The sequence below is a fragment of the Mustela nivalis genome, assembly GCF_964662115.1.
Source record: "Mustela nivalis genome assembly, chromosome: 14".
Lineage (NCBI taxonomy): Eukaryota > Metazoa > Chordata > Mammalia > Carnivora > Mustelidae > Mustela > Mustela nivalis.
In genome coordinates this window covers 49,156,076-49,182,421 of record NC_139033.1, presented here as the reverse complement: position 1 = coordinate 49,182,421, position 26,346 = coordinate 49,156,076, and the positions used below count along the sequence as shown (strand labels likewise).

Genomic DNA, 26,346 nt, shown 5'->3' with positions numbered 1-26,346 from the left:
TTGCACCTGGGGCTATCTCCATTATTATTATTCTCCTGATATCTAGCAGAGGAAAAATAGCCCAAAATCTCAGATGTACTTAAGTTCTCTCTACTTACAACAGGCAGCTTGTGGCAGAGGTGAAAGTTTTGATCCAGATATGAGTCACAAATTGCTACAGAATCCAGGTGTCAGAGAAGACAATGAAGGAGATGAGAGTGAGCTAGGACGTAGACTGTGAATCAGGGAAGCCATATTCTGACCCAAGAAAGTAAAGATGTAGAGGACAATATTTACTGGTGATTTGGGCAAACTGTAATTTGTGTCTGGGCTGTCTGATAGCCAGGGACTCTTAGGGACAATAAAGACCTGAGCTGGCCTCACCCCTCTAAATGGCATCAGTTAAAAAGTATAGTAATTTTAGAAGATAAACATTTTATATTCATCTTAAACATACAAATGTGTATTCATCCTCCAATCGTTGACAGTGAGCCAACACACCCCTTTTTTAAAATAAGTCTGCCAAATGGAGTTATATTTTTGCACAAAACATCCATAATGCATCGTTCATGCTTTAAAGTTTTGATATCTTTAACATGGAGCAAAAATTTAAGACACTTACAAATTCACAGTTCAGAATCATAGATTTTTAATGCCACTTCTTAATCTTGCCTATCCCTGTTTCAGTAACCATTTGAGAGGCGGGGTAGCTGAGATTCATCATTCACATACCATTTTAAAACTCTCAACTTTGCTTAAATGCTGACTGTCCTCTCTCAATATTTTATCAGTCCATGTAACTTAAATTATATCATTACAAATTATATACAGCTGCGATTAACTGGTTGAGGAGCCAACATCCCCAAATCCTGATAAGCCAACTGGGGAGGGCTGAAGTGGAGAATAATTTGCCAGGATTGATCATATAATTTAGATAGAAAGTAGGGAACACTGGTGGGTGAATTGAAGGGAGGTCTGGTTTAGAGTTCTTATTTTTTTTTTTTATTGGGTTGAGGGCATGTGTTTTTTTTTTTTTAATTTTTTTATTTTTTATAAACATATATTTTTATCCCCAGGGGTACAGGTCTGTGAATCGCCAGGTTTACACACTTCACAGCACTCATCAAAGCACATACCCTTCCCAATGTCCATAATCCCACCCCCTTCTCCCAAACCCCCTCCCCCCAGCAACCCTCAGTTTGTTTTGTGAGATTAAGAGTCACTTATGGTTTGTCTCCCTCCCAATCCCATCTTGTTCATTTATTCTTCTCCTACCCACTTAAGCCCCCATGTTGCATCACCACTTCCTCATATCAGGGAGATCATATGAGAGTTGTCTTTCTCTGCTTGACTTATTTCGCTAAGCATGATACGCTCTAGTTCCATCCATGTTGTCGCAAATGGCAAGATTTCATTTCTTTTGATGGCTGCATAGTATTCCATTGTGTATATATACCACATCTTCTTGATCCATTCATCTGTTGATGGACATCTAGGTTCTTTCCATAGTTTGGCTATTGTGGACATTGCTGCTATAAACATTCGGGTGCACGTGCCCCTTTGGATCACTACATTTGTATCATTAGGGTAAATACCCAATAGTGCAATTGCTGGGTCATAGGGCAGTTCTATTTTCAACATTTTGAGGAACCTCCATGCTGTTTTCCAGAGTGGCTGCACCAGCTTGCATTCCCACCAACAGTGTAGGAGGGTTCCCCTTTCTCCACATCCTTGCCAGCATCTGTCATTTCCTGACTTGTTGATTTTAGCCATTCTGACTGGTGTGAGGTGATATCTCATTGTGGTTTTGATTTGTATTTCCCTGATGCCGAGTGATATGGAGCACTTTTTCATGTGTCTGTTGGCCATCTGGATGTCTTCTTTGCAGAAATGTCTGTTCATGTCCTCTGCCCATTTCTTCATTGGATTTTTTATTCTTTGGGTGTTGAGTTTGCTAACTTCTTTATAGATTCTGGACACTAGTCCTTTATCTGATATGTCGTTTGCAAATATCTTCTCCCATTCTGTCAGTTGTCTTTTGATTTTGTCAACTGTTTCCTTTGCTGTGCAAAAGCTTTTGATCTTGATGAAATCCCAATAGTTCATTTTTGCTCTTGCTTCCCTTGCCTTTGGCGTTGTTCCTAGGAAGATGTTGCTGCGTCTGAGGTCGAAGAGGTTGCTGCCCGTGTTCTCCTCAAGGATTTTGATGGATTCCTTTTGCACATTGAGGTCCTTCATCCATTTTGAGTCTATTTTCACGTGTGGTGTAAGGAAATGGTCCAATTTCATTTTTCTGCATGTGGCTGTCCAATTTTCCCAGCACCATTTATTGAAGAGGCTGTCTTTTTTCCATTGGACATTCTTTCCTGCTTTGTCGAAGATTAGTTGACTGTAGAGTTGAGGGTCTATTTCTGGGCTCTCTATTCTGTTCCATTGATCTATGTGTCTGTTTTTGTGCCAGTACCATGCTGTCTTGATGATGACAGCTTTGTAATAGAGCTTGAAGTCCGGAATTGTGATGCCACCAACGTTGGCTTTCTTTTTAAATATCCCTTTGGCTATTCGAGGTCTTTTCTGGTTCCATATAAAGTTCTTATTTTAACAGGTACCAATAAGAAGGTGAGGTATTCTGTTACAGGCTTTGGAAGGAAAGCGACTGCCCATTTTTACAAGACAACAAATGGTCTATAAAGATGAATTTTTTTTATAAAGCCTTTATTTCAAGAGCAGCAATTTGGAGATTTTGAAGTTTTATAAACTTAGATCTACATTTGTTTTTAAATGTGGTTTTGTTATAGCATTTTAGTGATTTTCATCTGTCATTCTACATAGGGTGTAAGGTTCAGATCTGTTATGTTACAAAATTTTTAGAAACTTATTGACCAGCACATTAGCATTCTAATACCTAAATATGCATTCAGAGACAAGAAATGACCTTGTAGATGGCTCCATGTGCTGGGGTAAGTATAGTTTCTGATTAGCAAAGCAGTATCAGCAAGCCAGGAGTGAGTTAGTAGGATAATAAACCCTATGCTCAGAGTACCTAAATAAACTAGGAGTATCTGTCATCAAAATTATAGAAGTGTCTTTATAACAAGACTATCTTTTAGAACAATGTATAATTTGAACATGAAAAGTACTAAATGTCAGACCATGGCTAGTGTATCATGATAGGGTCAGGTTTTTGTTTGTTTTTGATTTTGTTTTTGTTTTTGTTTTATTAACTGTGAAATAGTTCCCTGAAGCTTATTTCTCTATCTTATTTCTACATCTGAAATAACTCTGAATTTGTTATTTCTTTCCATCCAGTTAGCCAGACTGTGATCCTTCATTTGGAATTCTGTAAAGTTCTCTTAAAGATCTTTCTATGTTTACCATGTCTCCTTACAGTTCTTACTCTATACTATACCAAAGTGAACATTTAAAAATACAACCTGATGCAAACCCTGTCAAAATACCAACTTTTTTTTCTTACAAATCTAAAATAATTCTCAAATATGTATGAAACCACAAAAGGCCCTAAATAGCCAAAGCAATCTTGAAAGACAATAAACCTGGAGGTATCACAATCTCAGATATTAAGATATACTACAAAGCTATAGTAGTAGGCTCTAGCTACTACCAGAACAGGATGATACTGGAACAAAAATGGACACCTAGACCAATGGAACAGAGAGTTCAGAAATAAACCCATGTTCATATGCTCAATTAATCAATGATAAAGTAAGCAAGAATATAGTCTCTTCAACAAATGGTGCTGGGAAAACTGGACAGCTACATGCAAAAGAATGAAACTTTATACTGCACACAAAAATAAACTCAAAACTCCTACAAGAAAATATAAGGAATTTTTTTGGACATTGGCCATACATTCTTTTTTTAGGTAAATCTTCCTGGACAAGGGAAACAAAAGCAAAAATAAACTATTAGGATGGTACCAAAACACAAAGTTTTGCACAGTGAAGGAAGCCAACAAAACAAAAGGGCAAACTACTGAAATAAGACTGTAAGTAATATGCACAATAAGGGGTTAATATCCAAAATGTATAAATAACTTGAATAACTCAGTACCCCCCAAAATAGTAATTCAATTAAAAAATGGACAGAGGACCAAATAGACATTTTTTCCAAAGAAGACCTACAGATGACCAACAGAAAGGAAAGATGTTCAACATCATTAATCATCACACAAATGCAGATTAAAACCACAATGAAATATCACTTCACACCTGTTAGAATGGCTAAAATAAAAAACACAAGAAATAAGTGTTGGCATGGATGTAGAGGAAAAGGAAACCTCATGTACTGTTGATGAGAATGCAAATTGGTGCAGCCATTATAGACAACAGTATGGAGAGATTCTTCCAAAAATTAAAAATAAAATTACAATATGATTCGGTAATTTCACCACTGGGTATTTACCCAAAGAATAAGACAGCATGAATTTTGAAAGGATACATGCACCCATATGTTTATTCTAGCATTGTTTCCAATGGCCAAGATACGGAAGCAACCCAAATGTCCATCAATAGATAAATGGATAAAGATCTCATCTCATACACACACACACACACATACACACACACACACTCTCTCTCTCTCTTTCTTTTTCTCTCTCTCTCTCTCCACATAATGGAATATTTTTCAGCAATAAAAAGGAATGAAATCTTGCCATTTGCAACAACATGGATAGAGCTGGGGGTGTAACACTATATGAAATAAGTCAAAGAAAGACAAATACCATATGATTTCATTCAAGACACAAAGTTTAAAAAAAAAAAAACAGACTCAAATACAGAGAACAAACTAGTAGTTGCTGGGTGTGGGGTGGAGGGAGATAGATGAAGGGATGGGTGAAATAGAAAAAATGTTGGACAACCCTGATTACAACTGCTGAATTTGACTGGCTTAAAAATATATATATATATATATAACACTGACTTTGTTACTCTTCAGCAACAAATTTTAGTACTCTTGAATAAAATTCTGAATGATTAATTTGCCTTGGTATAAGCAGACCGACTTCATTAGCCCCACTTTGTCACATAGGTGCTCTCACATGTGACCTCTCTGGGAAGTCCTGGACCCCTTAGTTTGCAAACCTACCATTGTCTCCCCTGCGATAGACCACCTCCAACTAGCCAATTTCCATGCCTGGAATAGTGCCCCCTGCCTTCTATCTGCCTTGTGAACTCAAACTTAAATCTCAACTTAAAGCATTCACTCAACCCTCCACATTAGGCTGGGTTTTCTCTGAATAGTTGCAGTTCCTTTAGTTTGCAATTTTTCATCTGTTTTCTGCACAGAACCAGGCTCCATGAGGTCAGAACCCATCTCTGCTTTGCTCATCCACTTCCTCAGTCCAGTTGCATATGTTAACAACGTAGTCTAATAACCAACACTTTCTGATTAAATCCATTATTTGTATTGTTTACAAGATAATTTGGGTTCTTATTGTTTGACTGTGTAATTGCTAGAATTAAAAACTTCAGGGAATTTGTTAATATTCAGACAGTCATTTTAAGACAATCACTAAAATACTTTTATAGCATTTTAAAAAGTTAAAGTGACACCTCATTTTTGGTCAAGGATTAAAAAATACACATATACCATATATTCTAAGATATGTATCATTTTCATATATAATATGTATATAAAATGAGAATATGACAAGTATTACATCATTGTTCTTATACTCTACAGTTGAACAACCGTCACTGTAGATCTTCAACAGACACTAAATTTAAGATGACAGCTTTGTGGCTTATTGGAAATTTTCATACATCAGTCTACTCTTTGGGATTTACAGGTTAAGAAGCAGTTTATTCTATTTTGAAGAAAGCGTAATTGAATGCTGCTATTTTCCTAGCAGGCCATAAGGACAAATCATTTGTTAAATTTAGGTCATGTACTTTGTTTAAGATTAAATCATGTGATAAAATTGTTGCACTAATGGAAGTTTATAATTTACTTTTACTATGAGCCACTCCTTAGAGGTTTACTTGTTCCAAAGGGAATCAATAATCTAGTGAAGACATTATAGCTTTTAGAGGATAACTGAGCCATTTAACTTATGCCTACATGGACTTCTAAGAAATTTCTGAGACAATGACTATGCATGTGGACCCCTTGAAGCACTCAGCTGGTATCTCTTCACTAATGTAAATTTAGCAAGTCAATTTCCAAGAAAAAGTGGAGGAGACTCTGCACATTACCAAGCAGATACTGAGACCGAACATAATTTTAAAAAGCAAATGGTATCAACAAATAATTAGCAAGTTCTTTTCTATCGATTAATTGGAATGTCCCAAACCCTGTTCAAGCTTTGCTCTTCTGTGAGAGATTTCTAAAAGACACAGAATCTTCAAAAGAGTTCACTCTTCTGAGGATTACCACAGATAGAAATTTAAGAATTGCACAGAAATTTGTATTACCTAACATCATAAACAAACCTACATAGGCAAAAATCCTTAAAAGGCATGTGTAATTCTGAAGGTTTGGGGCAAATTTTTTGAGTTATTGCCAATGTATGCAGTAGTACTCAAAGGATCAAGAGTCCAAGCTGATGTATAACCAGCTCTATAATATTAAGCTATGGAGGTACTTCCCGGGCTAATTTTCTTAACAGATCCTCTACCTGTGGCATAAGCTAGCACATATTCATCAAGATCATATACAGTTTGCTATTACCAGCAAATATGGTGATTGTGTTTTTTTCCAGGCAAGGCATTGCTCATCATGCCCTGAGTATAGCAAAATTTTTGTGTTATTGGGCATGCTTCTCAAAATATCACATCTGCATGTTTTTAATGAATCACCTGTCTCCAAAAGTTTAACATTTAAAATTACTTTGTAGTTTTTTTTGTTTGTTTGTTTATTATTTATGCTCCTGAAATTTCTCAGTACATCTTACTTAGAAAGTCTGATTTGTAGGATTCCAGATGCATTGCCATATTTCAAAACTATGTTATGCATGGGTTGCACAGCTAATAGAGTTTTGGGGATTATTTTAAAAGTCATTCTGACTTATAAGGTTTATACATAAAAATGAAAAAGCCTAAATGTTATAGTCACTATATACTCACCAATAGAGAGTTTACTCCAACTCTCTATTATAAAAAGCAATTCAAGAATTTCAGTTTTCTCTGGTGACCCCAATCTGCCTGGCCTTTCTTCCCTGAAAGATGAATAAATGGGGGCACCCGGACGGTTCAGTTGGTTAAGTATCTGCTGTCAGCTCAGGTTAAGTATCTGCTTTCAGCTCAGGGTCCTGGGGATCCTGGAGGTCCTCTTGTGCTTGCTCACTCTCTCCCTCTCAAATAAAATCTTTTTTAAAAAGATGAATAAATGTCCGGTTAGAAATATTGTTAAAGCTGTTACCAGTGACTGCAGAAGTGAAGTTTTGAAAATGACTACACAGTTTATTGGGGGACATATAAACTCAGGTTCAACATAGGAATTATTAATCCCTAAAATGATTATATACATACTGAGAATTCTCATCAAGACCTAGCTAAAGCTATTCAAGCCAAAAGGAAGCTTATGTTACTACTACCCACCCCACTGCCCTGCTGTCTGTCCCTCAGTTGTGACCACACATTTGTAGTCCAGTACAAGATCAACTTCAGAGCAAACACGGTGCCTATGACCAAGTCAAGAGAATAATTGTGGCACCATCAAATCCACTGTCAACATATTTGACCACATACATGATTTGACCCCAAGTTTTATAAGGATATCCCTGGGGCCACCACCCATATCACAATTTAGGTTACATTTCCTATGGTCTCACCAGTGCCACAAAGTGAAAGAAGCAATAAATTCTTTGTTAACCACCACAACTACTAGAATGAAGTCATCTAATAGTGTGATATCAATATATGGAAGAGCTTCCCCAAATGGTATTCATGATGATTAATTTTAGGTCTCAACTTGACTGGGCTAAGGGAGGCCTAGATACCTGGGTTTATCTCTGAGGGTGTTTCCAGGAAGATTAACATTTGAATTGCTGAGCTGAGTAAAGCAGATGGCATTTCCCAATGCAGTTGGCATCATTCAACCTATTGAGGGTCCAAATAGAATATAAAGTAAAGAAAGGATGAATTCATTCTGCTTGAGCTGAGATAGTCATCTTCTGCTCCCAGACACTGGAGATCTTGGTTCTTGGGCTTTTGGACTCATATTGGAATGTACACCATCAGGAGGACCCAGTTCTTAGACTTTTGGGTTTGAATTTACACCATAGACTTCCCTGATTCTCCAGCTTGCAGACAGCATATTGTGGGATTTCTTGGCCTCCATAACTGTGTGAGCCAATTACTGTAATAAATTTCCCCTTACCCATATCAATATTGATATTTTTATTGGTTCTGTTTCTCTGGAAAACCCTAACTAATATATTCTCTCAGAGGGGAGAGATGACAGTCATTTCACACAGCACTGGCACCAGACTTCCTATAAATGTATTGGTTCCATTGACTTTCTATAGTATAGTGAAAAGATGCTCAACTGAATTTAGCTCATTATAGTTGTTTAGATAAAAATGACTTTCACTTATGTCATGTCTATTTTTCATGGCTCTGTAACAGCATTTTCTCTCTCTCTTTAGGTAAAAGACTGAAGTAGAGAAACGTTTAGGAGTAAGCATTAGTAGTTATAAAGGCAGACCTATACCACATTTATACATGAAATCTGCCCCAAATAATATAGTTATTCTACAAAGAAGCATTTTGGTTTTCCCAGAACAGCAACTTGGTTTTGAAATCAAAGTTGAACATCTGCAAAGAAATGTAATAGCATTTTATCGTAATGGGGGCTTTCCTGTATTATGGTTGGAAAAGAAAAAAGTGGAAAGGGGAATCCATTTAAATGGTTTTAAAACTATTTCCATCCTTTGAGGAACTCAGCTTATGAGCCATTAAAAATATTACTGATAAAACGCATTTTGAATTTCCATTAGGTATTTTAGCTTTCATTTGAAACTTGAATTGATTCAGGATGAGAGAACAGCACTTTTGGATAATAAGCTGCAAGAACCCAGAGAACTGTCAGAGCAACTCACAGAAGTATTATGTTTAGGTATGAAAGTGTATTTATCTGAAGAGCCTTTGGGAGTTGAAAGCTTTGCTTCAAAGATGAAAGCAGGGTGCCAAATTTTTGGTTTAGGATCCTGGCAGGAAAAACACATCTTTTGATTTCTTAGTGATACTAAAGATACTGTAGTGGGTGAACTCATCATTTAGTTTCAAACTACCAGTCTAAGAGACCCCCTATAACTTTCAGTAATTGCTAAATGAGGTGTTCATTATCATTTTAATTTGTATTAAAAAGAATTCAGAATTTAGAAGACGTTTGGAATACAGATAAAGAGTCTTGAGGATAATTCTATTAAGTGGATCCTCATCAAATTCCATTGATTAGAAGTTTCTTACTTTGAAGACACTTAACAGCTCTGAGGCAATGTATTTTCTAATTCTTTTGGTCACAGTTTGTCTCCAGTTGCTTATGGAAGCCAAAATCAGCAGGCTATTTACCAGTAGTTGGTCCTAAGAATAACCCAAGTTCCTTGAATGACAGCAGCTCTGCTGTCTAATTGCAGAATTGATTTCTAATAGAGAAGTTTGGTTCCCCAAACTCCATCTGTTTCTGAATTTCAAATGAAATGCAACACACTTATTTTTCCAGAACTTTTAAGGATTCTAAGGCATGAGAACAGGTTCAACAGAAAATAAGTTCACTGGGAGTCTTGAACCAAAAAAAAAAAAAAAAAAAAAAAAACCAAAAAACAAAAACAACAACAATGACAACAAAAAGCTGGATTGATCCTTTTCTTCCCTACTTGATTAAAAACAAAACTCATGAGACACTAGACAGTGACATAAGACATGGTCCTTCACTGAAAGATTGTTTAATCTTACAGAGGAACTACCCTAATTTTGATATAATAACTATGAAGTATATAAGGGCTACTGGCATTTCCCAAGGGATTTTCTACAGGATTCTGTTTACCATACTGAAGAGCCATAGTCACACCGGCCAAATTTATGTCCTTATTTCTGGATAAGTTTTCTTCCCCTTATTATATGTTCCCAATGTGCCAACCTGGGCCTTCGAGAATAGAAATATGACCTACATGGAAACACCAAGCTTATTCCTTTAAAAGCCTTGATTTAGTTTCAAAAACCCAGTTTTCTATTTCCTTTGGAAACCGCTTAAAAGCAGCTGAACAAAAATCAAAATGGCTGCATCAATGCTTCAGTGAAGCTCGATTATAAAGTAACTTGTTTTTCTATAGCAAAGTTACTTTTATGAACATGAAAATGACATTAGCATAACATACATTGACACTATTCTCTTCTCTTCTGCAAACCTCCTCTCCTCAGCCTTTTGTTTCAGGAACGTGAAGAGGACTAACCAGGCTGGCAGCACACGCCATTCCTGTCCCAACTGGCTAGGTCTTGTATTTTCCTATAAAGCTCCCCTGCCCCTTTCTCCTGGAGGCCTCACAGCCTGCTGCAGCCTCTTTGCCCTGCCTCCTTTGCCGGGCAAAGCAATAAAGCTATTGTTCCTCTTTATCCTGAACTCTGTCTTCCCCTGTTGTATTTTGTCTCCCAAGCACAGAGGTTGATTTTTGATAATTTTCCTCTGATTCCCGTCCCTTGCAGTTTTCTTGATTTTGCAAGAACATAGAAAAAAAGTTTAGTATAATCTTGTTATATTCCTTAAAAAAAAAAAAATCAAATCAAAGGAAGTTTTTCTAATACCTTTGGTTTTATCATCATTTATCAAAATTATCTACTCCTAGAAGGTTTATGTTGTTAGGCATTATCATCCACTTGTTTTTAACAAATTCCGTTGTTAGAAGTTATGTGTATAAATACATCGCTCATGAAATTAACAACTTATTGGGAGAAGCCCTCCTGTGTTCTTTCTCTGCTTATCCTTTTGCCTGAGAAAAACAGTTACTTTTCATTCTTAAACTTAATTGAGAATTACTTTAATGACACATTAGTGATTTTCTCCTAACAAATCAGGTATCTCTTGCTTCTACTGCTAAATTGCAAGTTTCTTAAAAGCAAGAAACATTTCTGAAACTTGCTCCAATCTGTCATAGCTACTAGCACTGTTGAGAGCATGAGCAGTGTTCCGTACATAGTAATTTACTGTTGAATGCATGAAACAGTTTTGAGAACAGAATGATAGAGCACAAATATTAAAAAAAAAAAAAACCTAATCTAAGTTGTTTTAAGAATGTGAAGAGAGTGATTCAGTGACAATATTTGTCTAATTCTACATATCCCACTTATGCTGGAAACGGGAAATATACAGGTCATATGCCCAAGTGTTTCATTCACTTTTTCAACACTTATTGTTAAACTGGGTCTCTCCTTCAAGATATAGATGTACAGGAGTTATAGCAAGTGGTATGGTCTGATCCTATCATTCCTGCTGATTTGATCATTCATAGAGATGTCAGTGGGATGCAATATTGGTTTTAATTTATATCTAAATCTTTTCCTAATGGACTAATATACTGAATGTAACTCAAGGAAAAAAACTGCAAACAAATATCCTTGACATTTAGAATTAGGGAAAATAAACTCCTTTGCAAAATGTTATAAAATATATAAAGGGCAAACAAACTCCTATACCATGTCATTCTTTTTTCTTAGATTTTTCCTTGGTTTTACTATGTTGACTTTTTGATTCATTGTTCTTGTCAGTTTCCCATACTGGTAATTTTCAACCAAGATTCTTTTAATCAAAATATAATTAGTACTGTCAAAAAAGTGATAAAATGCTCATAGCGAGCATTACCAGTCATGAACAGTTTAATAGTGTCCACAGAAATGGCTTTAAGAGGCAGCAGTGTAACCACATCACTGCTGGACTTCCAAATGACTCGCAGGCACAGCACAAGTTTCACTCTAATGGTGGCATTTGAAAGCCACATGACCTTAGATAAGCCAATTACCTTTTCTGAACACTAAGACATGTGACCTCTAAAACCCCTTCTAATTTTAAATGTTCACAATTATAGTCATTACATAGGGATTGGGAATAAATAATTAGGGACTGACAAGATTCTACTAAGGACTATTCTTCCTGCAAGTTCCATTTGCACAGTCCCCAGCAGTAATTATAGGATGCAGAGCTCCACATTGTCTATGACAAAAGTGGAATACTAAAGGAAATTCTTTGAATGATGAGGTCACTGAATGACAGCCTGCTTTTCAGCTATTTTTATCAAAAGTACACTTTAGAGAATCTTGGTACTCATTTTACTTAGTACATTTAGGCTAAGTATGTATCTTTTTTTTTTTTTTTAATTTGGCAGGTTTGGATTTGAAATTGCCAAGTTTCAGCTAAAAATATAAATGATAAATATAAATCTTAATGTTCCACATATCACATTGGTGAGTAATTAGATGCTTACAACATGGTTTAATAAGGAACACTCACTATTTATAAGAGAAAGCTAAAGAGGTGATGTGATTAAAGACACAGCAATGAAACTTAACATGTCTTTCCTCAGTTCTGAGTCCAGATTCTTTTTTAAATATGTAAAAAATAAAAGGGCAAGCTCTTCAAGATCAGGAACTATAGTGATATTGTTTCCTTTGTCTTTATAAAATCCAGTGTTGGATTATTGATCCAATTGATGCCCAATTTTAATCATGTTAAAAATGAGATATGTAAATAGATATATACAGACTGTCTCGCCATTTCATTTCATTGAATTACTAAGGAGTTCGTTGTGGCTCTGTATCTTTTATAGATTTTTATACAATTCATGGTCTAGCTATTCTCCCATGTTAACAGAAATTTATATTTAGGACTTTAAAAAATGGTCATCTTGTAGAAGCTTTTTAGATCATATTTTCTTTAGCATAAATCCAAATTATTGGTAATTTTTGATAGTTTGTTATTTATGTTATTATGTTATTTAATACCATTGTACCTAGCTATAGAAATGCTTGTCTTTACATCCAATGATCCCAGATTTACATGTTTCTAAAATATTACATTTCATCTTGTATTTTAAAATAATTTTCTTTTGCTTCTAAATGATATAGATTGTCAGTTTTCCTTTTTCAACTATAAAAATATTTACTTCCAGAAACACACTTCTAAAATTTTATTGCTAAAAGTATTAGAGGAAAAAAGCAACCAGCTTGTATTGTATCTGCCTCCAACAACAAAGAGATGGAGACTGAGAATCTCTCTCATGATGAGAAAGATCTTAAAGAATATAGGAAATTTATTCCATGTTTCTGTTTTTGTTTTGTTTTTCTTTGTTTTATGTTTTAACATTTGGTTTGGCTATTACAAGTCATGTTTTGTTTCTGGTTTATGTTCTTATTTGCCTATGGGTTTGCTTTCCTGGCTTGCCTATTGACATCACAAGTAGGTTTTTGTTTTGTTTCTTTTTTTTTCCCACCATGGTAAGTACACTCTTTAATTCTCTGTCCCCAATTTCCCCCATCCCTCCACCTACCTCTCCAACAAGTGGTTTTGTCATCACCTTTTAGAGCTATTTCATTGGAAAAGGAAGCTAATGGTTTATAGTTTGGATGAATATATAAATTATCATCCAAACAGCATTTTTGAGGAAAAGACAATGCTAAAAAACAATTAACAAGCAACCAATTCATCTATACCAGCTAACAATAGGAAGGTCCTTGGAAAATTAGGGTTCATGGCTCTTCCATTTGTAATAATACTAGTATAGAATTGTTTTCAAGTGTCTCAGACCCAACACAGTCAATCACCATGACTTGGGCCTGTTTTCCCAAAACCAAAATCTATGATCAAGCTGTATTAATTCAGGACATAAGTCTGGTTGTGAGCATACACTCATTTATATTTAAACATTAAGTTTTTTTTTTTTTTTTAAAGATTTTATTTATTTATTTGTCAGAGAGAGAACAAGCGAGAGTGAGCATAGGCAGACAGAGTGGAAGGCAGAGTCAGAGGGAGAAGCAGGCTCCCTGCAGAGCAAGGAGCCCGATGTGGGACTCGATCCCAGGACGCTGGGATCATGACCTGAGCCGAAGGCAGCTGCTTAACCAACTGAGTCACCCAGGCGTCCCCACTCATTTATATTTAAAACTGGGTTGACCTTTGCGCATTCTCTTAATGCTGTTGCTGATAATATCAGTTTTTACTTTAATCTCTATGTTTTTGTGTATTTTAAAATATTTATTTTGCTTTTTCTTCATGTATTTCTGACTACTATGGTAACCCCTTAAGAAAGAGCCTTATTTCTAGAGTTATGATAGTTTATTTAAAAAGTAATAAAGAGAAACCCCACTAAAGTGCAGTCAGGAAGCTAGAAAGAGGAGCCATATCACCAATGTCAGTTACAGGAATGGTCTATTCTAGACCCCAACAGAAGAATCAACAGGAAAGAATCATCCATTATAGGCTGTAACAGGGGAAGATGTACACTGAATCTTCTATAAGAAATCAACTACCTCTGCACCTTGGCCAATGACAAACCATCATCACCCTAAACTCTTGCTTTTCACCAGTAAACTTGCATTCAAAACAACCCCTCTCAGCTTCATCCTTCTCCATAAAAAGTAACATTCCTCTCCTTTGTTGGACTTGTCAATGGTTTTGCCATAATTGCATATTCTGACTTGCAATTCTCTGCTATTCCTGAGTAAACTAATTTCCAGTGGTAAAATACGTCTTTGTTTTTGTTTTAATTTTATTTATTTATTTTTTATTTTGAAGACTAACATTATTTAATGATCAGAAGTAGGATCCAGAGATGACCCCCAATAACTAAAGATAGTTAGCGAACAGGTTTTGGTACCCACAGAGCCTATTGAGCTCACTGCTTTCTTTGAGCTCAGCTCTGTGCATTTTGAACTCTCCAGGCTTTCCTCAGCATCTGTTTCAAGGCTTTACCCTTTCTGAGAATGCTCCTTATACCTTTGGTCTGACTCCTATTTGGGACTGGACTATTCCTGTTGGAACTGTGTTGGCCTTTGGTTCAATTCCTTTGGAAGTGGGCTATTCCTGTTGAAACTATGATGTTTAGGATTTTTTTTTTTCCCCTCTAGAGAAAAACCCACCTCCATACTGGACCCTAGCAAGATTGTTGTTTAAATATTATAATTTCCTCCTGATTTGCACTTTTTAGAAGATTTATTTACTAGAGAGGGAGAGAGCATGCACACAAGAGAGAATACGGGGAAGGGCAGAGGGAGAGAGAATCTCAGGCAGACTCTCCACTAAGCATGGAGCCTGATGTGGGGCTTGATCCCACAACCATGACCTGAGATCATGTCCTGAGCCTAAAGCAAGAGTCAGATGCTTAACTGACTGAGCCACCCAGGTGGCCCCTGATAGGCATTTTCAACTAAATGAAACAACCCAACCAAAGTAGAACATCAATGACCATTTGGGGGATTTTTTTTTTTAATCTCTTCGCCCTTAGTTCCTCTGCCCCTACTCATTTAGGGGGTAAAGATTTCTTAGAAAAATATGCCAGAATTCTTCTCTCTCAAAAGGAAAAATAATTCTACAATTTGACAATAGTAATCAAAATAGCCAACTGGGTGAATTAAATGAAATTTCAACATCTTTTACTTGCTTAGTCTGACAGCTTTGTAGTGGAGTCTGGGGATACTGATCATTTGTCCTTATTGGATTAGCTACCATCCTTGATATGGGCAAGATTTTTAACTGGCATTGACAGAATCCATACTGTGCCTTCCATCAAGATTCAAATAGACACCTCAAAACCTCTTCCCAGAATTAATAACCTATAAATAAAGAAACCCTTCAAGGCATCAACCCCATGATATAAAATTGCAAGGCTCAGGACTTCATTATGTCCTACACTAGTGCTACAATATCACTCTTACTTGTGAGAACACCCAGCAGCCAAGGATGGAGGTTTGCCCAGGACCTCTGAGAAACAAATGACCTTGGTATCCCTTGATACCCTGTTGTTCCTAATGCCCATTTGCTATCAGAATCCATTTGAACTGAAAGTAAAATTTTCACATAACTGATTTATGCAATGCATTTTAGTATTCTAGTTGATAAAGATAACTGGTATCTTTTTACTTTCACTTGGGAGGAATGGAAATACACCTGGACAGTAATGTCCCAGGGGTTCACAGTCTCTTTTTCACAAACCCTAAAAGCAGATTTGGAGGATATTGAGTTTTCTGCAGGCCCTATTTTGTTATAGTAAATAGATAATTTGATTCTCTCTACTGTCCTTCTGAAACCTCTTCAAAGAAAGGCAGCATCTATGTATTAAAACTTTTGGCTTTAAAGAGACACAAGTTCCTGAAAAAAATTAGTTTGCTCAAACTCATGTTCAATGCTTAAGCTGCCTGACTCAGAGCAAGGACTACATTTGGACCCAGACTGACTTCATTGCATCCTGAACTTCCCCAAACCTAAAACTAAGTGCAAGTTAATGAGGTTTTCTTGAGGGGCTAGCTGTCAAAATTGGATTGCAGGCTTCTCTCTTATGGCTCAACCTCTGCCTGCTGTATGGAAAGAAATGACGTACCTGATTCTAGGATATGGAAAGATCAGGAAGACAGCTTTTGGGACTTCAAAGAAAAGCCTAATAAAGCTCCCTCAGACATCTTAATTATCAACTGTCCCCTTTTCTCTTTGTATGTGAAGAAAAGGAATATTTTGGAGTACTCAACCAAAAACATTCAGACCATCATTAACCCACAGAATATTGTCACACAGGGCTATTCCCCTCACTTGAGAGCCATTCCTGACACTATCTTTTTAGTTACGTTCACTGAAGAAATAATCATGGCTATGCCCTTTAACCACTCTTGTATTTTCATCAAGGGTAAAACTGTAAACATTTATACTTATCATCACTATGCCTTTGGGATAGTTCATGACTTTAGAATGCTAGGAAACATGAGCATTTTCTTATCTAGAGGGGGGATAAGATTAAAGATAGCTGCTTTATCCAAAATTTGCTAGGTGTCGTACTTTTGCTGGCTGCTCTGGCTATTAAGTGTTCTGGGCATTCCAGACTCAACTCTCTAGAGAGAGACCAAAAGAAACCATCGCACTGTTATTTCCACCCAAAGCACGCACTCCAGGAAACTAAGAGCCAAACCTCTGTTGCGGTTCAAAAGGATGTTCTCCCAAATGGATAACTTGGAAAAACTGACAAGAGATACCCAACAATTGGCCCCAGAGAAGGACTAACAGTATCGGCAATCTAGTAATTGTTCATTCAATAAAAAGACAACTCTGGTTTGAATCTAACAATTTGGCCCTATGAGAAATTCTAAAATTCTCACTATTTACCACTACACCTTTGGCATTAAACCATTAGCTTACTGACAATAACATTCTTAAACCAATATTGGTGGGAAAATATTAATAAGGAAACAAAAAATTCCTACCTCACTTGTCCCATCTGTTTAGATTACAATCAAAGCAGTCCTGTTCACACAAATGGGTTTCATACAGTTTCCCCTATCTCATTGTTACAAATATGCTTTAGTAATGACTTGTGTTTTCCCCTCTCCAACTGGACTGTAATTTTCCCTTGTAGGCAGGCCACTGCTTCTTCGGTGGCTAAAATTCTTTTATTAGAAAAGATGAACCCTACCTGGGGAATCCCTCTTAAACTCTACAGTGATCAGGGAACCCATTTTACTGGACATGTGCCTTGACAATGCTGTGTTGTTTGGCTGATATGACAACACTTTCATTGTACATATTGTCCTCAATCTTCAGAGTCAAATGCACTACCAAGACTCAACTTGTAAAATCTATAGACCTCCCTAAATACCCTGGCCAAAAGCATTGTCATTGATCTTTCTAAATCTCAGATTCACTCTGAAACTCACTCTCACCCTTTGAGATAATCCCAAGATGTCCAAAGGACTTGACCCCCAATTCTTTTGACACACAGTTAATACAAATATACTTAAACATTGTAAAGGTCTAATTGCTTCTGTGAGGAATAACCCACCACCCTTTACCTAAGAAATCTTTACTCAGTGTAGACTTTAACACTTTAAACATCACACCTTGCAACTTGGAGATCTTGTCTATTGAAAAGACACCTCCATGAAAGATTCTTTCGAACCTCACAAGAAGGGTCCTTATCATGTATTGCTAACTGATCCTTGTGCTACCAAACTCTTGGTATAGAGTTTGGAATAGATTCTTGGATTCTTGTGACCCATCTAAAGAAAGTACCAAACTCTGACCAGACCTATATACCATCTGGTCAAAGTAAAAATTTCCCAGAATTGAAGCAGCAGACAGCATCTGATGAGAAAGCTTCCCCAACATGTCCAAACCAGGTCTGTCTGCTTTTTCCTTACTGTTTGCTTCTATCTTTTTTGTGGAAAGAAACTGCTCTTCTTCACATTTCCCAAATCCTTGAGAAAGGGGGAATCTTCTCCCCCCTCCTCCCAATTGTAACCTTTCAGAATCCACATCATGACCCTGTGACAATTTTCCACTTGCTTTTTCTGAAGGGTTAGAAGGGTTAGAAGGGCCAGAATTCACAGTCTTTCATCTGAACTATTATCTGACTGGATCGTTATCCAAATTTGCAAATGTATAAGCTGTATTATTGGTTAACATTTGTTTCCAACATTTTTTGAGATACTAATTTGATATATCCTTGAATGTTTGCTATTTTTCAAATTAGTTCATCAGGTATTGTTTCATGTTTGTACCTGTACTCTGTCTTTCCAAATGCACTTGGTTAATTCTTTCAGTGAACTCTTGCAGTATTTACTATTTTGCTTTCAGTGCCTGCTTTAATCTGGGACTTCCAGGAGGCAAATGTGACTCTAGGCTTTCCTCCATAAGAACCTTTCTCCCCTAAATTGGAATAAACGCCAATAAATATTTTCAGCTGGTTACTTTCTGATCTAGGATTCCAGGTTAGAACCTTCAGACAATTTGGGATTGTTTTATTACTTCTGTTCTGTATAATTACTTTAAGTTTTCTACTTTGATACCTGTCAAACTTTTGTAAAAATGATGTACCAAATAAGGTGATCTTCAATGTTTATGATCTTAATAAATATGGACTATGGATGGGAAGTACCTGAACGTTTTCCCTCTTCTCCTCCCTTGTCATCTATACATGGTCATAAGTGGTTTCCAACTGCTTTTGCATTTCCTTCTTATGTAGAACATGACAACCAAAAAGGTCCTTTCTGGCACTGAGGGATAATACCACTAATGTGGTAGAAAACCTGCATTTTGATCAGTGATGATTCCAGAGAAAGATCTTGATCAAAAGTGGCAGGGCTGGGGGAGGATGGAAAATTATCAGAGAAACCTCACTTAAGTAGAGTTAGGAGGCTAGAGGGTGGCCCATTCCACTCAGGATCAGTTATAGGAAGAACTGAGTATCAGCAGGACAGAAATAACAAAGACCTCAACAAGAAAATATATACATTGAATCTATAAGAAATGGACTACCCTTGCAACTCAGCCAATGAGAAACTATCATCACCCTGAACTGTTGGCTTTTAACAAAGGACTTTCATTCAAAACACCCCCTCCCAACTTCCTCCTTCTCTATAAAATAACATTTGTTTATTAGGCTTGCCTATGAGTCAGCAGCAGTGAGGAGGAGGACACAAGAGCGGATATTAGAAGGACAGCAGAAGTCTCTAGACTTCCTTAATGCCAGGTTGGCTGACTACAGAGTTGGTTAGGGGCTAAACCAAATACAAGGTTATAATGACATTCCTTATTGCTTCAGAATATATTAATATAGGAGGTAGCCTGGTATTGGGGGAATGCATAGGTCTAGGAAGTTACAGTGACTGGATATATTAGCACACCAAAAAAATAAAGTTTGAAGTGTTTGGAGGACGATTAGTTTTATTATTTATAATAAGGATGATTCAATACATTTATAATTAAACCTGAACTTATTTTGTTTCACTTAAATCCATGTAAAAATATTTTTAAGCTCTTCTTCTGTTTTTGACTGACTTTTTTTGTATTTAGGTCAGAACAAAAAATAATTCAGGCATCTGACATCACCCATTACCAAAGTTTCTGTATCTCTGCTATACTGCTTATCACAATTTGCTGCACATTTAGTATTCTCCTACTGCCCCAAATCTCAAGAATTTTAAGAACAGAGGCCAAATTTTATTCCATTCTGCTTTTAAAGATTTACTTCTTTGAAGGGGGTGGGGGAGAAAGAGCACACAAGTTGGGGAGGAGCAGAGGGAAAGTGAGACTCTCAAGTAGACTGCCCCCTGCGCTGAAATTGAGTTAGACACTCAACTAACTGCATTTTCTTTATGTAGGATAGTATTTCATATATACTAAGGGATTAGAAACAAAGTAAGAAAGAGCTTGAATAAGAGTATAGATAGACTGTGGTAATAGCTGGCTCAATAGCTTGCTGTTGTTTTAGTTCAATCATTTAACCTCTATAAAACTTAAATTTTCTATTTATGAAATGAGTAATAGAGTTATTTTCAAGGAATCTGCGACCAATAGTTAGAAACTATAAAGAGGAAAATTTAATCTCATTGTAAGAACATCCTTAAAAATAATTTAAACTCCCTAAAAGCTCTATTTGTCCATTTCTAGAAGCAGAGTACCTAATCAATTGTAGTGGTCAAACACAGTCTTAATGAGCATTTGGCAGGAACACTGATCATTGAAAAGAAAATTTCAACACTGGAAGAATGGTTAAGGTAAAAGTCTTTTCCAACATGGCAGTTGGTGATAGCCAACAATTCTTCCATGGGATTATTGTAGCACTGCAAGGTTTTGTGCATAGCACAAATACTTCAGTAATTGGCCCTACTTCCAGTATTGCCTCCAAGAGGTAATTTCTTTGCATTCCATTTTATTCAAATTTTAGGTGGCAAAAATATCTTCTCTACTTCCTGGATTAGTTGTAAGGATAATAAGTTTCAAAAAATGTTGAACAGGAATAGTTACAGAAGAAAACAAAATGGTATTATTCAATGTGTTTCAGTGGTGTTCTCTACTGTCCCCTACTGTGACATAAGTCTTAATAACTCAACTATATAGATTATCTCTTGCATGTGACAGATTGTTTGGAAACCAACAAGTCACCAACTTTTGAGCCTGATGCATTCCTGACTATGTTTGGCTGCAACTGAAGCTAGCTCAGAAAAATAAGGGTATACACATGCAAGAGTTTTTCAAATTGTTTATTTACAAGTTTTTCATTGTTTCCAGAGCACAGGATCTCAGAGTTAGAAAGCACTTCAGTTTATGTGGGTTCCTTTCTCATCACTTACCACTTTATCTAAAAATAGGTAATATTGTCCATCTTTAGGCACACTGAACTAATGAATGCTCCTTTAATACACTGCATTGGCCAGCTATTGTCATGATAATGCTGCATGACAAAGCTACTCAAATTTAGGAGCCTGAAGCTACTAGTATTCATGGTTTTTCTACTTCACCAGTCTGTAAAGTAGTTAGCGCAGATGTACTTCAGGCAAGGAGTTCGCAGGACTTTGTTCTAGTCTTTGATTTGGGTTTAGGTCTGTTGCATGTGTATCCCTCCTTTTGGGACCAAAGGTTACCTGCCTCATCTTTGTGCATAGCAGTGCCTCTTAAAAAACTTTGACTCAGAACTAGCAGACTGAATCATCTGCCTACATTTTATTGACCTGAGCAGTGACATGGCCAAGCCTATACCAACGGGAAGGAGAAACATCCAGCTATCCATGATTACATTAAAACCCAGTGTGACCACATAAGTGCTCATACATACTTGTAGACGTCATGATAGAAATACAAAGGATTTCACTTTCTACCAAAGCATAATTCTAGATGACTTTTTGGTTTTAGTATTTCAGTTGTTGCAAGTATCTTCTTATATTGAGTGAAATTTAACTACTCAAACTTCTTCCAATTAGGTTTAAAAATTCCCCTGAAAAGAAGTATATTTTCCCTTGGATAACAGCTCTTTCAAGTAAATGAAATAATTTTTCCATTCTAAATAGCCCCAGTGGCTTCAGCCCTCCTCCACCACCATAAGCCCATTATCCAAATGTTCCTTGAAACAAATGAATTTATCAATAGATGGGTTTCAAATAACCTTAATATTTCATAAATATAGAAAGAAACCATGTATTTCCAGTGGCTTATATATATGTCAGTTAATGCAGTTTTTTAAAAAAATAGGTACATCAAATAGATGACATCATGAACATTTCAATATATACATTTTTTAAGTACAAATGGAAAACAATATAATGAAGATCTGTGCATCTATGACCTAGGTTTTCGACTGTTAACATTCCCCTTTATTGAATCAGAACTTTATGAAACATGAATCATCATGTATGTAGTTGAAGTTGACTTTGTATTTCTAGCTTAAACATTTTCTAAAAAAAAAATTTTTACATCCCAAGCCACAAAGTAAAATTATATATAGCAAATAATCAATCTCCTATAGACCACATTTTTTTGTGATTAGATAAAAAAAAATCAATAAAAAGGATAAGAACCTATGTGAAAAGAACGCCAGCTCACATTCTGACTGCAGCATTCTGTTTAAGTTAAATGTGTTCTCAAACCTGACAAAGGTGCATTAGAGTTTCCCATTATACAGCTTTTGGATTTATGCTCTTTAGATTTATATATTTTTCTTGAATTTTATAGACCAATATTTATCTTTGATTTTTTTTCTATTGCAAACTGACATTTTTACACCTTAATAATGCTTTTTGCAATAAAATTTACTTTTCCTGATTTTAATACAGATATAGCCACTTTACGTTTGGTTATCTTTTTACAATTTTTTTTCCTAATCATTCTCTGATTTGTCAACTTTCTGTACTTTTAGGTCTCTTCTAAACCAAAGAAGTATAGGTTAGTTTTGTTCTTCTATTCAATATAATGCCAACGATTTATGTGACTATTTTGGGAAAAATACCATATCCATTTCCATTTATTTTGATTCCTGATAGGCTTATATTTATTATGTTTCTGATTTCTTTTTTCTTTTCAACTTCAAAATTATTATTTTTATATTTCCCCTTTCCCCTCTGCTAGTTTTTAAGTTATATTTCTAAGAATTTTTTTTTTTTTTAAGAACAGTTTTAGGTTTACAATAAAGAGGAGTTTTATGCCTGGCACTTTAATATGTTTATATTTCAATATTATGATATTTAAAGTATGATATGAAATAAAATCCCCATCCTCTTCCCAAATATACCAAGGCTTGTAAAGGTTTTTACTCTGACTCCTTTTGTCCATTTTACTTATAAATGCCACATAGTATTTTAGTCCTATATTTTTATATACACCAACAATGCTTTCCTCCTCCTTGTTCTTATCTACACATTTGTAAGTTAATGTACTAGATAACACCACATCTTGGTTATGTCACCCATTTCACCTAACTATCTCTACCCTTGGTTCCATGAATATATATGTTAAGTAGACCTTCCTTTTTTATGTCGCTAAAGTTTTTAAATAAAAGCTATCACCAGATTAGGGTTCAAGACAAGTTTTGCACACATCTGAGGAAGAATAAACTATTCTGTTAATTTTATAATCTTAGATGACAATATTATATCTACACTTAAGTTTTTATATTTAAAATAATTAAAGGAATGTTAAAATATTCTAGTTGGCAATAAGTTACATTTTCCTGCCAATTTTTTTCTTATTTAATTTCTCATCACTATTGCAAATTTCCTCTTGTCCTGTTTGAATTGTTAAACTCTTTTTGTGGTTAATGTATTTGAGATTAAAGCCTAAATTGGCCTCAGAATCTGGAGAGATCTAAGAAAATTACCTACCTGACCAGCAGTGTCCAAAATGTCCAAATAAGCTGGCTCATCATCAATCCTAACCTGGGTCTTATAAGCATCTTCTGAAAAACACAAGACAGAGTTTACATTCAGATATATTCAACTGAAGAGGCATAATTCATTTTTAGATTTCATAACCAAGAATTTCTAAATAGGTTAAGTAAGAGAACGAGATATTCTAGTCGAGTACACCAAGCAAGAAGGTTATCACCCAGGGAAAGAACGGAGAGTGTTTCTGCTTAACGTCAAGTCAGGTTTATTTCTCCTTCATCAGGAGAATATTGTGATTTGAGGTACAGTGGTCATATTCCCTACAGAACAAACCTTGCAACAAATTCATCAGTTCTTTTTTTCATCTTGCACTTCAAATTTGCATTTCAACATCATAGTCAATGAAAGACTGAAAGCTTTTACTCTAAGATCAGGGACAAGTAGGCCTGCTTTAACTTTTATTTAACGCAGTACTAAAGCCCTATCCAGAACAACAAGGCAAGAAAAATAAATAAAAATCATCCAAATTGGAAGAGAAGAGATAACTAACAGGATCTTATAAATAGAAAGCTCTAATGATTGCATGGGGTGGGAGTGCAGTGGGGGTGCTGTTAGAACTTCTAAAATATTCAGCAGTTACAGGATACAAAAATCAAACACACTGAAGTCAGGAGTCTTTCCATACACTGACGATAAACAATTTATTTTTTTTAAGATTTTATTTAACAGAGAGAGAGATCACAAGTAGGCAGAGAGGCAGGCAGAGAGAGAGAAGGAAGCAGGCTCCCCTCTGAACAGAGAGCCTGATGTGGGGCTTGAATACAGGATCCTGAGATCATGACCCGAGCTGAAGGCAGAGGCTTAACCCACTGAGCCACCCAGGAGCCCGATGATAAACAATTTAAAATAAAAGAAAATGTTTTCACCTATAGGAACATCAAAAGGAATCAAATACTTAGGAATAAACTTAACCAAGAAGGTAAAGAATTGTATACCAAAAACTATAAATTTTTAATATGTTTTTGTACTTCTTAACCTGTACAAATTTATATATTCTGGATTCTAAACATTTACCAGGTAGGATTTATAAATATTTTTTCCTATTCTGTAGGCTTTTTAACTTTAATGATGGCATTTGATGCATGAAAGTTAATTTTTATGGAGTATAGTTTTTTGTTGTTCATGTTTTTAGTGTCCTAAGGATGTATTCTAAATTCAAGGTCGTGAATATTTAATGCTCTGTTTTCTTTTAAGAGTTTTATAATTTTAGCCTTTGCCTTTAAGTCATTGATCCATTTTTAGTTTATTTTATTTAGCAGCTTTCTCTTTTTAAAATTGTTTTAATATAAGTTAAATTAGCCAACATAGCCATCATTAGTTTCAGATGTAGTGTTCAATGAGTCATCTGTTGTTTATTTTATTTATTTATTTATTTATTTATTTATTTTTAAGATTTTATTTATTTATTTGACAGAGAGAAATCACAAGTAGACGGAGAGGCAGGCAGAGAGAGAGGGAAGCAGGCTCCCTGCCAAGCAGAGAGCCCAATGCGGGACTCGATCCCAGGACCCTGAGATCATGACCTGAGCCGAAGGCAGCGGCTCAACCCACTGAGCCACCCAGGCTCCCAATTTTATTTATTTATTTTAAAGATTTCATTTATTTTTCAGAGAAAAAAGAGATAGAGAGCAAGCACACCAAGGGAACACAAGCAGGGGGAGTGTCAGGCAAAGGTAGAAACGGGCTCCCCACTGAGCAAGGAGACCAATGTGGGACTCCATCCCAGGACCCTGGGATTATGACCTGAGCTGAAGGCAGACGCTTAACTAACTGAGCCACCCAAGTGCCTCAGTTGCATATTTTTTAATATGTTGTTTGGTAAGGATATAAATTCATTCTTCTGCATATAATTCTCTTGTTATCCTTCATTTTTGTAAGGTTGGTACTGATGCCCCCAATATCTTATTTGATATTTCTTTCTTAGTCAGTCTAACTAAAGGTTTGTCAATTTTGTTCAACTTTTTGAAGTAACATAGTATCATTTTTCTCTTTTCCTGCTATTCTCTATTTACCTCTCTTCTAATCTTTAGTATTTCCTTCCTTCTATTTGCTTTGGGTTTAGTCCCCCCCGCCCCCGCTCCAGACTGCTTGGGGTTAAATCCTGGCTCTACCAATACCAGCTGTCTGATTTTAGGAAGAGAAAATCATTTGGTCTCTCTAAAATGCATATTACTCATTTGAAACTTATGATAATATTTGTATGTAACTTATGTAGTCTTCAGAGGATTTAAGAAGACAATGCATGAAATATATCCAGCACAGTGCCTTGTATATAGACTATGATGCTGTACGTATGGTTTTTGTTTTTAAGAAATTTGAACTCTATCATAACATCATTATCAGATATGCATTTTGGAATTCTCAGTGGGCTGAAATGTGGCGAATAGATTTTAACATGGAAAGCTAGAAAGATTACATTTATATCAGTAATCGAGGTGAGAAAAGATGGCGGTCTATATTATAACAATGGCACTAGGGTCGAAAAAGAGCTGACAGATTTGCA

At 35.9% G+C, this 26,346-nt stretch overlaps 1 protein-coding gene across 1 annotated transcript in view; it reads right to left on the bottom strand.

Annotated features, from left to right (window-relative positions):
- RIT2 (Ras like without CAAX 2) overlaps nt 1-26,346 on the bottom strand; it is a 157,133-nt gene that overhangs the window by 4,177 nt on the left and 126,610 nt on the right. Inside the window, exon 3 of the mRNA XM_082698241.1 lies at nt 23,781-23,854. Within this exon, the coding sequence (XP_082554367.1) occupies nt 23,781-23,854 (74 nt within the window). The remainder of the gene's footprint in view (nt 1-23,780; nt 23,855-26,346) is intronic.